A 14,957-nucleotide genomic window follows, 5' to 3' on the forward strand; every position below is an offset into this window, starting at 1 on the left:
ATTTACCACCTCCATCCGCTTTATCGAGGGGAAGGAAAACCGGGTGGCCGACGCATTGTCTCGCCCCGCCATCAATGCCGTGTTAGAAGTGGCACCCGGCATTGATTATTCTGCCCTGGCGGAGGCCCAACTAACGGACGGGGAGATGCCCGCCTACCGGACTGCCATCTCTGGCCTCCACCTTGAGGATGTTCCCCTCGGCCCCGGAGCGACGACGATACTTTGCAATGTGTCGGCAGGTCAGCCGCGCCCCATCGTCCCGGCCGCGTGGCGCAGGAGGGTGTTCGACGTGGTCCACGGGCTGGCTCACCCATCCATCCGGGCAACGATCTCCTTGGTAGCTGCGCGGTTCATGTGGCATGGTCTGCGCAAGCAGGTTGGCCAATGGGCCCGCACCTGCATTCCGTGCCAGACGTCGAAAATTCAACGCCACGTCCGGGCGCCACTCCAAGGGATCGGTCTACCCTGCCGCCGTTTCGACCACCTGCACGTGGACATTGTGGGCCCGCTCCCGCCGTCCCGGGGCATCACCCACCTCTTCACGGTGGTGGACCGCTTCACGCGGTGGCCGGAGGCCATACCACTGGCTGATACATCTACAGCCACATGCGCTCGTGCGTTGGCCGCGCACTGGATTGCTCGCTTTGGTGTGCCGGTGGTCATCTCATCGGACCGGGGGCCACAGTTCACCTCCGAGCTGTGGTCGGCCATGGCCCACCTGTTGGGCGTGCGGCTGCACCACACCACGGCCTATCACCCGCAGGCAAACGGCTTGGTGGAGAGGTTCCACCGGCAGCTGAAGGCAGCGCTGAAGGCGCGACTCGCCGGCCCCGACTGGATGGACGAGCTACCATGGGTTTTGCTGGGCATCCGGACTGCCCCCAAGGAAGACCTGGCTTCATCCTCAGCGGAGCTCGTCTACGGGTCTCCGCTCACGGTGCCCGGGGAGTTCGTGCCCTCGTTGCCGGGGCGAGAGGAACCGCCCTCATCCACCCTACATCGCCTCCGAGAGCGAGTTGGCAAGCTCGCACCCGTGCCGACGTCCCGCCATGGGACATTCCGCCCTTACGTGCCATCGGCCCTCCAGGACTGCGCCTTTGTGTTCCTGCGCCGTGACGCCCACCAGGCGCCACTCCAGAGGCCGTATGAAGGCCCGTACCGGGTGCTGGAGCACGGGCAGACAACCTTTGTTTTGGACATGGGGGGCCGGCCGGAGGCCGTGTCAATTGACCGCCTGAAGCCGGCCCACTTAGACATCGACCAACCGGTACGGGTGGCCCAGCCTCGGCCACGAGGTCGCCCCCCTTTGCGGGTCCCACCGCCTGTCTCTCCAACTGTGCCTCCGCCGGCCCCTCTGTCAACCGATTACCGTACGCGGTCCGGTCGGGTTGTGCGACCACCAGTGCGTTTCGTGCCTCCGGATCTGGGGGGGGGTACTGTGGCGGCTCCCAAGGGTCGGGCCATACTACTACCGACCCCTCGGCACGGGAATGGACCAGTCCCGGGAGGCGGTCCTGGACTCAGGTATAAAAGGACAAGGTTTGGGCGCCAAGCCATTCCGGCAGACTAGACCCGTCTGAGACCCACGAACCAATAAATATACCTTCCCAAAATACCTGGCTCCTTGCCTTTATCAACACGCTACAATAGACACAAAAAGCTGGAGTAACTCAGCGGGTCAGGCAGCATCTCTGGGGAAAAGGAATAGGTGACATTTCGGGTTGAGACTTTTCTTCAGACTGCAGACCTGAATTGTCACCTATTCCTTTTCTCCACAGACGTTGCCTGACCCGCTGTGTCTATCTTCAGTTTAAATCAACATCTGCAGTTCCTTCTTACACATTATTTAACCTATGATGCTTAAATTACTTACAAATTTCTGCTTTTCAACACTTGAGGCAAGAGAGAGATTTTTTTTGTTTTAAGTCACTTGAAAAAACTCACAGGCTGTACAGAATAGGCAGAATTATGAAAAACAAAGACTGGGACAACAGGAAAGGCCCTCAAAAACTATGTTATCTGAAAGTCTGCGCACAAAGAATTAAGGGGCTCTAAACCGGATTGATCCTAAATTCCAGCTGTTAAAAAATATTGTCCTATCATATTGTTTCTTTATCATTCTAATTTATTCTGACTGCGAATGGTTTGACTGCCCCGACCGCAGGAGAACAAGAGGAAGAAGCTTGAACTTTATTGCCTTCCATCACAGTGAGGAATGTGGAATCCACTGTGATGGATGTTTATGCTAACCTTTATGGTGTTGTGTGTCTTGTTGCTTTTCACTTAGTATGGCTGTATGGTAATTCAAATTTTACTGTACCTTAATTGGTGCATGTGACAATAAACTGACCTTGAAACCTTATTAAATCAAATACTATAGGTTAATATTTAATGATCTGACCATTGCTCCTTTATTTTCTTTCAAGACACATACTAGGAATGTAATCCCTGACAGATGATAGCATAAGCAAAGTGGCTTGCACAAGGATTTCGGCTTCAGTTGAACATGATGTCTACATAGTGATATGTTTATAGGCACAAAGCTCCTAGTTTAATCCAAAAAAACAGAAGGAAGATATTCTCTCTCGACCCTGTTAAACCATTCAATTGGATCATGGCTCAACAATATAACTCTATAACTCAATTTTGCCCAGAGCCATGAATATTCTTGCATAGCAGAAGATACAACTCTGTGTTTAGATTTCTACAATTTATGTGAAAGGTTTTCAGATATGACAAAATTCACAAATTTCCCTCAAATATATCAAAGAAACGTACCATAAGGTGGAAGAAGTCAATATCCAGAAATGACCAATTGTCTTCAACAGCCAAATGGGGCACAAAAACTAAAATATAAAACAAATCATATGATATAAAAACATTTCTTGGCAAGGTTGAATATCAGGAGAGATGTTAATACACAAATGGATTATATAAAGTTATTTTCAATAAAATAATTTAAAGATTCATGAAACCCATTCAATTTGTTTCAACATATAGGCATATATAGGCACAGTAGAATAATTATTCACCGAGGATGATTGAAATGCGAGGAGGTGCCAGGTGTGGAACAAAGTGGAAGGAGATGATGCACCTTCAGCCAGCAGTGAAAGACAAATCAATACAACTTATATACAAAGCAGCAGGCATTACAACAATAATACTAGTACTGCTTGTTAAAATGGCAACTAATTGGAGCCGAGGTGGAGCAGATCATTTCTGACAAAAACAGAGACATCTTTTCGTTTTGGTGCAATCGCTGATATATTAGCAACATTCAAAATCGATGCAAGTGGATTAAGGATGATGATGTATGATGCATGCATTCTCACAACCTTTGATCTTATATTTTACATTGTATTCATTGATCATAACTTTTGATCTCATATTTTACATTATATTTGTTAAAGGCCACATCATGTTTTGTAACTTGTAACTTGTTTTGTCCAAAACCTCTTTTATCATGCAATAGTTCCTTGATTGCTAACTTCAATCTGCAATGCAACCGTATGAAATCCACTGGAAATCACAATTTTGATTTGATAATTCTTCCTGCGTCTGAATTGGCATTGGTACAAGCTATCATGGAAGGTGGTAGCCATACATCCACTCGATCCCTTTCCAAGAAACTAGCCAGCCTACCAAGTCCTAACGTGCATGAAGTTCTGTTCATACATCACCACGCTCCCCAACCAGAGTTACGCGTACGGTAATTTTGAAATTCTCAACCTTTCAAACCTCTCCACAGCTTCCTTCTTCTCTACATCTCATCTCCTTCACGCGCCCAGCCCCAGTTCACGGCTGCATTTAATCATTCACCACCAATGGCCATGCAAAGCCATCAAGGCCCTAATTGCTGGAACTCCTTCTCTATTTCTCTTTTGGGCGGCACGGTAGCGCAGCGGTAGAGTTGCTGCTTTACAGCGAATGCAGCGCCGGAGACTCAGGTTCGATCCTGACTACGGGTGCTGCACTGTAAGGAGTTTGTACGTTCTCCCCGTGACCTGCGTGGGTTTTCTCCGAGATCTTCGGTTTCCTCCCACACTCCAAAGACGTACAGGTATGTAGGTTAATTGGCTGGGTAAATGTAAAAATTGTCCCTAGTGGGTGTAGGATAGTGTTAATGTACGGGGATTACTGGGCGGCACGGACTTGGAGGGCCGAAAAGGCCTGTTTCCGGCTGTATATATATGATATGATATGATATTTCCTCCTTTGCATACTTATTAAAACCTACCTCATTAACCACATTGAAAATCCAAACAAAAACTGCAGATTTTGCACAGCTGAAATGAAAATAGACCTGGGAAGAAAAAAATGATGGAATTTCAGCAGCAGAGAAGGTAGGGAAGGGATGGGTAGAACAAAGGGAATATCCCTGGCAGGGCAAGGCCAAATGGGTTAATGTAGCAGCTAGAAGCCTATTATGCTTCTGTGTAACATTGTAAAAAGTGAGGGAGTGGGACATATCTGGTAGGTCAGATTATTGGCATAGGAAAAAAATGACAGGCAGAAGTTCTGATATTGATGGAAAGAAACAGCGAGTTACCTAAAGTTGGAGAATCCGATAGAGTTTGGATAGCTGCAACGTGCCCCGATAGAAGAGGTGGCTATTTCTCGAGCTTACCTGTCCTCATCATCATAGTGCAGGACGCCACAAAATGAACGGTCAAGAGAGGGATGCTGAATTAAGGTGGTGGCATGCAGCAAAATACGGGATTACTTTCTATTTGTACTGTAAGTGATCACCCAATCTCTCTGTGTTCAGTTTCTCCAATGTCGTGAATGTCACAATGTGGCACCAAATGCAATGCACCAGATGAGAAGTGCAGGTGAATGAATCACTGCTTCGACTAGAAAGAATGTTTGGGTCCCTGGATGGTGGAGAGGGAACAGTTTTGATGACAGATATTGTATTTCCTGCAGTTGCATCGGAAAGTGCCATTAGATAGGGAGTGGTTGTTAGGGACAGAAGAATAGACCAGGGTATCATGAAGAGAGCGAGCCCTATGCATTGCTGAGAGTGGAAGGACGAGGACGTGTTAGGGTGGTGGGATTTTGCTGGAGTTGGAGGAAACTACTAAGGATGATCCGTTGAATGTGGAGGCTAGAGATGGCAGCGATAGAGGGAACTCAGTCCTGCTCTATCCAGGATGGAATGTGAGCAGGGACCCAGGAAATTAATGAGATGCAGTCAAGGGATATGTCCACTAGAAAGACAGAAAACGTTCAATTTCTACAGAAGGATCCCAGATCTCGATCATTAACCGTTTCTCTTTCCATGGATGCTACTTGACCTGCTGAGATTTTCCAGCATTTTCCGCTTACCTTTCAGATATCCAACATCTGCAGTTTTAAAACTTTTATTTGGCAGTGCTCCCATTAAATGCTTTGTGGCTTTTTTGCTGTGTTTAACCTCCTTATAATCAATCACAAAAAAACGTTGTTTCAGTCATAAAAACACAGCTTGAAATTTACCTCTAGGCTAGGAGAGATAAAAATCTATGAACAGATAAATGGAGCCTGCTTTTATATTATATTTTAAGATACCCCCAGGCAGCTTCATATCCTATGAATCACATGGTGGAGCTGCTATTTTACAGTGAATGAAACAGCAGCCAACGTGTAGAAGACCTTGCAGAGTATTCACATCTATCAATGCTCAGCTCATTGGATGACTGTTTTCTGCACTCCTGAGCCTTTGCCCAGATAAATGCTTAAAATTCAGCAGGTCCAAGTAAAGTTGCTGATTATTAAGTGGAAGAATGGGACTATTATTTTCCTGCTCAGGAATGTACAGGATATTTGCAGTTCACAGCAGCAACAAGAAGCTAGATGCACAACCCAGCTTTTTCAAGATGCAGGAGCAGTGTGACATTTCTGTAATTATACTCGTGTCGATAAAGGCCACAATTGTAAACTGCAACCTCTCAAAGCAAAGAGTGGGGATAAATGGGTCCCTTTCGGAATGGCAGGAAGTGACCAGTGGGGTACCGCAAGGTTCGGTGCTGGGATCCCAGCTATTTACGATATACATTAATGACTTAGATGAAGGGATTAAAAGTACCATTAGCAAATTTGCAGATGATACTAAGCTGGGGGGTAGTGTGAATTGTGAGGAAGATGCAATAAGGCTGCAGGGTGACTTGGACAGGTTGTGTGAGTGGGCGGATACATGGCAGATGCAGTTTAATGTAGATAAGTGTGAGGTTATTCACTTTGGAAGTAAGAATAGAAAGGCAGATTATTATCTGAATGGTGTCAAGTTAGGAAGAGGGGATGTTCAACGAGATCTGGGTGTCCTAGTGCATCAGTCACTGAAAGGAAGCATGCAGGTACAGCAGGCAGTGAAGAAAGCCAATGGAATGTTGGCCTTCATAACAAGAGGAGTTGAGTATAGGAGCAAAGAGGTCCTTCTACAGTTGTACCGGGCCCTGGTGAGACCGCACCTGGAGTACTGTGTGCAGTTTTGGTCTCCAAATTTGAGGAAGGATATTCTTGCTATTGAGGGCGTGCAGCGTAGGTTCACTAGGTTAATTCCCGGAATGGCGGGACTGTCGTATGTGGAAAGGCTGGAGCAATTAGGCTTGTATACACTGGAATTTAGAAGGATGAGGGGGGATCTTATTGAAACATATAAGATAATTAGGGGATTGGACACATTAGAGGCAGGAAACATGTTCCCAATAGTATAAGAAAATAACTGCAGATGCTGGTACAAATCGATTTATTTACAAAATGCTAGAGTAACTCAGCAGGTCAGGCAGCATCTCGGGAGAGAAGGAATGGGTGACGTTTCGGGTCGAGACCCTTCTTCAGACATGTTCCCAATGTTGGGGGAGTCCAGAACAAGGGGCCACAGTTTAAGAATAAGGGGTAGGCCATTTAGAACGGAGATGAGGAAGAACTTTTTCAGTCAGAGAGTGGTGAAGGTGTGGAATTCTCTGCCTCAGAAGGCAGTGGAGGCCAGTTCGTTGGATGCTTTCAAGAGAGAGCTGGATAGAGCTCTTAAGGATAGCGGAGTGAGGGGGTATGGGGAGAAGGCAGGAACGGGGTACTGATTGAGAGTGATCAGCCATGATCGCATTGAATGGCGGTGCTGGCTCGAAGGGCTGAATGGCCTCCTCCTGCACCTATTGTCTATTGTCTATTGTCAGCGTTTCACCTGACCCGTGCGCAATATTTGACTCAAGACCCTTTCTGCCCGTCATAGGATTCCATGGCATATCTCGAAGATGAGCAGGGAATTCTTCCCTGCTGCCTGGTCAATATTCATGCCTCAGCTATCAGCAGTAAAACAAATTTCCTGTTCAGTTATCCATTGTTGCTCGCAGAATCTTGCTGTGTACAAATCAGCAATCATCACAACAATCACTACACTTCAGAAGTATTTCGATGGATGTGTAGAGTTTGGACAACCCAGACTGTGAATTATTCCGTAAAATTAAAAGTCTTTCATTTAGGACAGTTTGTGCATGAGAAACTAGGTAGACATCCTATTTCATGTATAATGTGCAGAGACAGCAGGGCAACTCTACCCCATATCCCCAACCTCAGCACATAATCCTCCACACCATTTTACACTGAGCAATGCATTTCAAAGAAATGAATTTCATTAACATAAGAAGTGTTACTGTTGAGGCTCGAATTAATATGAGAGTTATGCACTGAAAATATTAGGAATGGAAATGGAAAACAGACCCTGTCACATGGAGAGGATATATAAATAAGTGACATTGAAATTATATTGAGAACATGAACAGATTGGCTTTCCTTCAATTATAGTTATAACCAGGGAAGTTACCAACTGTGACTTCAAAACTCTATTCAGTCCACATCACAACAACAAAAATTCCCTTTACCAGCCACACGTGGCATACTCACCCGACAATAAGCGGGTCAAGTGCTTCTGGATGGCTTTGGCTGATGTGACCACTCTCTGAGAAGCAGCAAACTGCAGAACCGCCTTTAGGCTTACACCCTATAATAAATAAATATAACCAGTCATTGGTCTAAAATTGTTCCCCAACAACACAGTATCTTCAAAAGTCGCAGACACAGGAAATAAAAATGTCCAGCTTACTTTATTGTTCATATTTTCTTGCATCATAGGAAGGCATTTAGGCTATTGAGACTGTGCTAGTTCTTGGTGCAATCCCACCCCCACATTAATTTCCAATTCTCTCCCACATGCCCAACACTTCAGCCTGATTCTCTTGCTACCCATCTACACTAAAGAGTAGTTTACAAAGGCCATTTAACCAAATGATCAGTTCAACTTGGAATGTGGGAGGAAACGGGAGCCATCAGAGGAATCCTACACGGTCACAGGGAGAACGAGAAAACTGTACACATACAGCAACCGAGATTCAGGGTGGAACCTGGGTGGCTGGGGCCCCGAGGCAGCAACTATTACCTCTGCAACACTGTGCCACCCACACTGAATATGAAAGGCCAAATCTTCTTTGGCAGGTTGAAAAAGTGGAAGATAATGAGCAAGTACCCTACTTCAATATTCAGAAGAAAGTGTGATAGTCAGAATGTAGGGAACAAGAGGAAGGGCACAATTAGAGAGCTACAGATAAGGATACAGTGTTGAAGAAAATTCCAACACAAGATGCCAATGGTAACACTGAGAGGAAGTCAGATAGCGGAGCACTGATTAGGATGTTGCCTGGGTTGAAGCCTTTCATTTATAAGAAGAAATTGAATAATCTGGATTAGTTATCCTTGGAACAGAGGAAGCTGAGAAGGATCTGACGAGGTATACAAAATTATGTAGTGCACAGGTATGGTAAATAGTTGGAAATATTTCTCCACAATATAGGCCATAGATTTATGGTAAGGATTAAGAAGTTGAGAGGTGTCCCGAGGAAGAACTTTTCCATCCAGAGGGTGACATAAGACATAAGAACAGAATTAGGCCATTCGGCCCATCGAGTTTGCTCCGCCTGAAAGGAACACGCTAGTTGACAGTGTGTGTCAACTAGCGTGTTCCGAGAGTGTCAACTAGGTGGCAGAGACTCTCACAGCATTGACATATCCATATGAACACTTGCATTGACAAGGCCTAGAAGGCTATGGACTAATTGTGGGTAAATAGGATTAATATAGATAGGTACTTGAAGATTGGCCGGGATATGACAAACCACTCTATCGTAACTTTCTAAGCTTTCCGGAACAATCTTCTCAACATCCCTCCCATGGACATGGAACTGGATCATCTCTGTTCAGACAGAGAAGCCGGAGTGAGGACAAATCCAGTTATCCATACATGAGCAGGGAAGAGCAGAAGAGACGAAAGAAAACACAGGATAACTGAGTCAGAATCTTATGCAGAGAAACAGACCCCATTATATTAATACGTTTTTTTTCTTTGAGAGTTAGTTAGAAGAGAACAGAAATATCCGTTTCATTTTTAACTCCCGGGGAAATTGAGAGTTACCAGAAACACCGCAGCTTCATTAACCGAGCAGCTGTCCTCTTCGAACAACTCAGTGCAAGAAACCACTACATTGTCCAGAAAGGTGTTCCCCAATCAGGAACTGTAAACTATATTTTTTTGTGAAGTTACTTACAATTTCCCAGAATATTCCTATCCTGACCAGAACATGAGTTATTAAACTCGCTGGAAAAAAGGACATTGAGGACTGCTGACATGAAGGCAAGTTAACAGGCAAGTTGCAGCCTGTTAACTCAACAGAATTCTTTGAGGAAATAGTGCACTCAGTTTAAAAAAAACAATGGAATGGTTTTGGATGCCTTCTTGGATAACGTGCATTGACCGCAAGCTGATGAAAGTGGACTGAAGAGCAAAGGTTGGCACATGGAATGTAAACACCAATATCACTGCAGGGCAAGTTGGGAACCCTGTGGAGGAAGGAACTGCAGATGCTGGTTTATACCAAAGATAGACACAAAGTGCTGGAGGAACTCAGCGGGTCAGGCAGCACCTCTGGAGAAAATAAGTAATGTTTTGGGTCAGAACTCTTCTTCAGACTGAAGAAATCTCTGTCTGAAGAAGAGTTCTGACACAAAACATCACCTTATTCCTTTTCTCCAGAGATGCTACCTGATTTGCTGAGTTACTCTAGCATTTTATGTCTACATTGGGAACCCTGCTCTTTTATCAGTCGAAGAGATCGGAGAATAAGAGAAGGCACCATTTTACTGAAATAAATAGGATTGTGTTTTGAGAAAAAATGGCTAAATGAGAAGAAATTAACGTGTTAGATTTTTAGATAACTAAGTTTTTAATAAATGGGAGAACCGGTCAATAAATTCAATTTAGATATTGAGATATCTGGATGGTTGAGGGAGGTGCTGGGTGTTGAGGTGTTACACCAGAGTTGTTTGCAGGTCATCAGGAGCTCCTGGTTGCAAAGTATTTTAATTCTGCTTCCCATTCCCGCACCAGCTTGTCTATGCTCGGGGTCCTTCACTGTCTGGGTTAGGCCAAATGCAAACTGAGGAGCAGTTCCTCATATTCCGCTTGGGTAGTCCAGAACCCATTTCTCCCCAGCGATGTTGCCTGACCATCTTTTTTCCTCCAGTAGATTGCTTGTTGCAAAGACAATTTTTTTCTTATACTGCAGTTAGCTGTCTAACAAAATTATATTCAGTTCGGGATAGGATGTGATGCAGAAAAAGTGTCATTAAGCCATACAACATGGAAACAGGCCCTTCAGCCCAACTCATCCATGCTGACCAAGATGCCCATCTAATCTAGTCCCATTTGCCTGCACTTTGACCCATATCCCCCTTTCCTATCCACGCACTGATCTAAGTGTCTTTTAAATACTGCCATAGTGCCTGCCTCATGCCGTTATAGTACCTACCTACATCCTCCGACAGCTTGTTCCATAAACCCAACACCCTCTCTGTGGAAAAAGTTGCCCTCAGGTTCCTAATAAATCTTTCCCCTTTTGCTTTAAAGCTATATCGTCTGGTTCTAAATTCCTTTACCCTAGGTATAGACGACTCTGTGAATCCTTTCAGTGAGTCTGTTAGAATAATTTCAGTGAGTTCAGTTTTGATCACCCTATCAATTCCCCTCATGATTTTATACACCTCTATAAAATCACCCCCCAGTTTAGTGCACTCCAAGGAAATAAAGTCCTAGCTTGCCCAATCTCTCCCTACAGCTCAGGTCCTCGAGTCCTGGCAACATCCTCCAAAATCTCCACACTCTTTTCCCAGCTTAATGGCATCCATCCAATAGCAGGGTGATCAAAACTGAACTCACCGAAATGATTCTAACAGACTCACTGAAAGAATGATTTGCATTAAGAAAAGAAGGCTCTTTTTGTTAGTATAAAGAGGGCAAGGCGTGATTTGCCAGAGGCATTCAAAATTATATGTCATAAATTTATGATCAAAAGAATGAATGGAAAGGTTAGGAAAATCTAAAAGGGAAGTGGATATAGATTTGAAAAATAAAGTACAATGCACAGGGAGGCACTGCAGATGCTGGTTTACACCAAAGATAGACACCCGAAACATCACTTATTCCTTTTCTCCAGAGATGCTGCCTGACCTGCCGAGTTACGCCAGCTTTTTGCATCTATCTTTTGAAAAATAAAGGTTTCAACGAGTAGGGTAAATTGGAGTGGAAAAAGACTAAACGGACTGGTGCATCTGCAATCACAAGACTAGAAGGCCACATAGTATAATCCACAATTCTGAGACAACTTGAGCATTAATTTAATTCCTGCTCACCAATGTTTACATGATCACATGAGATTTATGTAATAATCTTCAAAAGCATATAATAATAAAAAAATACACAATATTACCTGTCGATCTGGTAGTGATCCGAATAAAACTTTGTCCTCATCATGAAGTATGTTCTCTGCAGGAAGGGAACATTGTGTTAAAATAATTAATTTGTTCATAATTATAACCAAATATTGATTCATGTATATTGAAAAGCTCGATTACTAATATCAATGCATTAGTATGGATGACGGGGATAAATAGAAATAAACTGTTTCTTCTGACAGAGTATACAACCTTAAAATGATGCAGGGAGCATATCACGTAAAATGAACTGGGAATCTGCTGGTCTCCACTGCAAAATAATGCCATGCCTGGGGAATACATTGACGTTTCAGAGCGGTCACGGAAAGACATTTTGTTAGGCAAGATGAACTGTAATGGAAACAAAGGGGTCTAAAGGAAGAGTGGTTATGAGTTCTATAATTGGTGGAATTGGCTTTAGGGACTGTACGACTCTTGACATTCTCAACTTAAATTGCCCTTAAAGTAAATTTACATCACATTTGAAAGAGCTTATTTTATTTTAAATTTCATCCACATATAGTACTTGAGATTTGAAGATGTAAGGTGTTTGCGGGTATAAAAAATTGGATGTGGGGTGTGTAAGCAAGACAGGAAGACACAGAGGCAATTGCATTTTGGTTTTCCTCTGTGGTTAGACTACAGTGGCTGTTGAAATGACTCATAATTCATGAAATAACACGCGGATGTAACATTTCTAAATGGGGAAAATTTAGACAAGTAGATATTTTAAGTACATCGCGAAGCAGTGAAAGAGACGAGGTGATGGGGGTGGGGGAGGAAGAAAGAATAAACCACAAATCCATGTTAAGGTGGAAGACTAGAGAGACTATGAAAGTATGAATCGTTTATTGTTCTTTACACCATCTCTGAGTACTGACAGCTTTTTTTGGTTTCATTGCCACCCCTTTAGGATTGTATCTTATTCCCTCCCAATCTTAACATCATAAAAATTGTTTTATCTCCAACTTTTCTCAGAAAAAAATGATGAACTTGAAATGTGAATTTTGTAATCTCTTTACCATAGCTGTTTCTACTCGGGGTACTCTTCTTGCGCTTTCTGTTTCTTTTCTCCTCATCAGGGGAAATTTGCCCCATTTGAGTAAAAATCCAAGCAGTTTCAGTTTCTGGGTTAATCCTGTTTTGAAGTGTAACTAGAATATGCATACCTGTGGACTGAATTGTGAAGGCACACGCAGTCCACGCCATCAGTGGGACTCGCGGATCAGCTTCATTGGGGGCAACTTTCAGACCCACTCGGTACACAGCGGTAGCAAACAGTAGCAGCATTTCCACAATGCTCTTCGAATACATGACTCTAGCAAAGCACAAAAAGAATAACTTTAAAAACCAACCTCACCTAGTTTCCAATGCTAATGTAGGTCAAAACACAAGACGCAGGAGTAGGCCACCATGCCTCATGTGCCTGCTGAGCCATTCAGGAAGATCTTTCACTTCAGCACAATTTACCTGCTCTTTGATTTTCTCACTCCTAATTTTAATCTAATTATTCTTTTGTTCCTAATTATCCTTCAAATGGGCATTTAATGTGTTTGGGTTTAGCTCCACAGGTAGAGCTGCAGTCTCACTGTTTTTAGTGACCAAAATAGACCCGAGTAATCCTCAACCCAAAGGAAAAGAACAATATCTCATAATCTGCATGGGTAGTCTGCAACCCAACAGTATGAACACTAAACTTTCCAATTTCAGATAAACTACAATCTCTCCTGACCCACAAGTTCTTCAAGAACGCTTCCCCATCATCCAGTTCCATTCTCTTCCTGGTTCCACCTGACACTCATCCCTCCCTTATCTGGTTCCACCCATTACCTTCCTTACTTCAGATTCCTGCAATTGCAGCTTCTTCTGCCTTCGCATATCCCCTGTCTTTACCTACACCCTCCCCAACCCCCAACAGACTCCATCTACTCCTTCCTTCTCTCTACTTTTCACGCATCAGCTATTGCTTCCCAACTCCACCCATCCCTCTTCCCCACCTTGCTCCATCTGCCTGTCATCTCCCTCCTCGCATGGCCCCACCAATTGTCTGCCTCACCGAGAGGACCCATGAGAGCACTCGTCACTTTACGCCGGCTACCCCACCTCTACTCTCAGTCCTGATGTAGGGACTCGGCCTGAAATGCCAACTACGCCTTTGCACCAACAGATACTGCCTGACTTGCCGAGTTCCTCCAGCAATTAGTTTTTTCTGCCGTGACCAGAATTTGATCTTGACTCTGGTGTTGGCTGTGTGGCTTGTGCAAGTGTGAGCTGCACAGAAGAGGAGATTAGGCCAGCATAGATCAAGCCATCTTCATATTGAATGGTGGGGCAGGCTTGAGGAGCTTTTTGCAGTTGTTCTATAGGGAGGTAAACGACATTGATTGAGCAATTTTGCAACCTACTGTTGGAAAGCAGACAGCACTTGGAAGCAGGATGCTTCGGATATCTTTATACTTTCATAGCTGAGAAACATTGGTGTTTTACCAGAATTGAATGATATCCACAGATAGAAGGTTCAGAAGCACTGATGATAGGGGCAACAACCAGGAGCTAGGAAGGTATGGCCCAGATATTTATTTCAACTTTGCTCCATTCTTCCCTCCAAAACAGTGACAGATGTACATTTGGCACCGTTTTAGAAACCGTCTCAGTTAGAACTCAAGCATGGAACCTGTTACTCCAAGGTGAAAACTGACTTCAAAACTGTTTGCTGTACATATTTATGAGAAAACAAAATATGTTGCATTACTTACGGTGATTTAACTCCAAAGCTGAGGATGGATCTGAATTCCACAGGATTTTTCCACGAAACCGGGTTCACTTGAACGAGACTGTTTTTCTCCTCTAGACAAAACAGAAACTACTGATTTCTGCAGAAATAATTAAGCAGCGTACCACAGTGCCCTCCATAATGTTTGGGACATAGATCCATCATTTAATCAAGGGGCGTGGCTGTGTTCTGCAGCTGCGGCTCACCGGCAGTCTCTCCGTTTTTTTTTTGTGTTTTTTAGTCAATGTTGATGTTAAATGTACGTTTTGTTTTATTTTTAATTCTGTGTATGTAGGGGGGTGGTGGGGGGGTTGGGGGAAACCTTTTTTTAAATCTCCTCCTCAACGGAGATGCGACCTTTACCGTGTCGTATCTCCGTTCGCGC

General features: G+C 44.1%; 1 protein-coding gene across 1 annotated transcript in view; it reads right to left on the bottom strand.

The window, feature by feature from the left end:
- ubr1 (ubiquitin protein ligase E3 component n-recognin 1) overlaps nt 1-14,957 on the bottom strand; it is a 155,467-nt gene that overhangs the window by 26,714 nt on the left and 113,796 nt on the right. The window contains exons 34-38 of the mRNA XM_078406202.1: nt 14,556-14,646; nt 12,969-13,117; nt 11,796-11,851; nt 7,885-7,981; nt 2,779-2,846 (exon numbers count right to left, since the gene is read on the bottom strand). Coding sequence (XP_078262328.1) covers nt 2,779-2,846; nt 7,885-7,981; nt 11,796-11,851; nt 12,969-13,117; nt 14,556-14,646 — 461 coding nt within the window. The remainder of the gene's footprint in view (nt 1-2,778; nt 2,847-7,884; nt 7,982-11,795; nt 11,852-12,968; nt 13,118-14,555; nt 14,647-14,957) is intronic.

Source organism: Rhinoraja longicauda, chromosome 10 (assembly GCF_053455715.1).
Source record: "Rhinoraja longicauda isolate Sanriku21f chromosome 10, sRhiLon1.1, whole genome shotgun sequence".
Taxonomy (NCBI): Eukaryota; Metazoa; Chordata; class Chondrichthyes; order Rajiformes; family Arhynchobatidae; genus Rhinoraja; species Rhinoraja longicauda.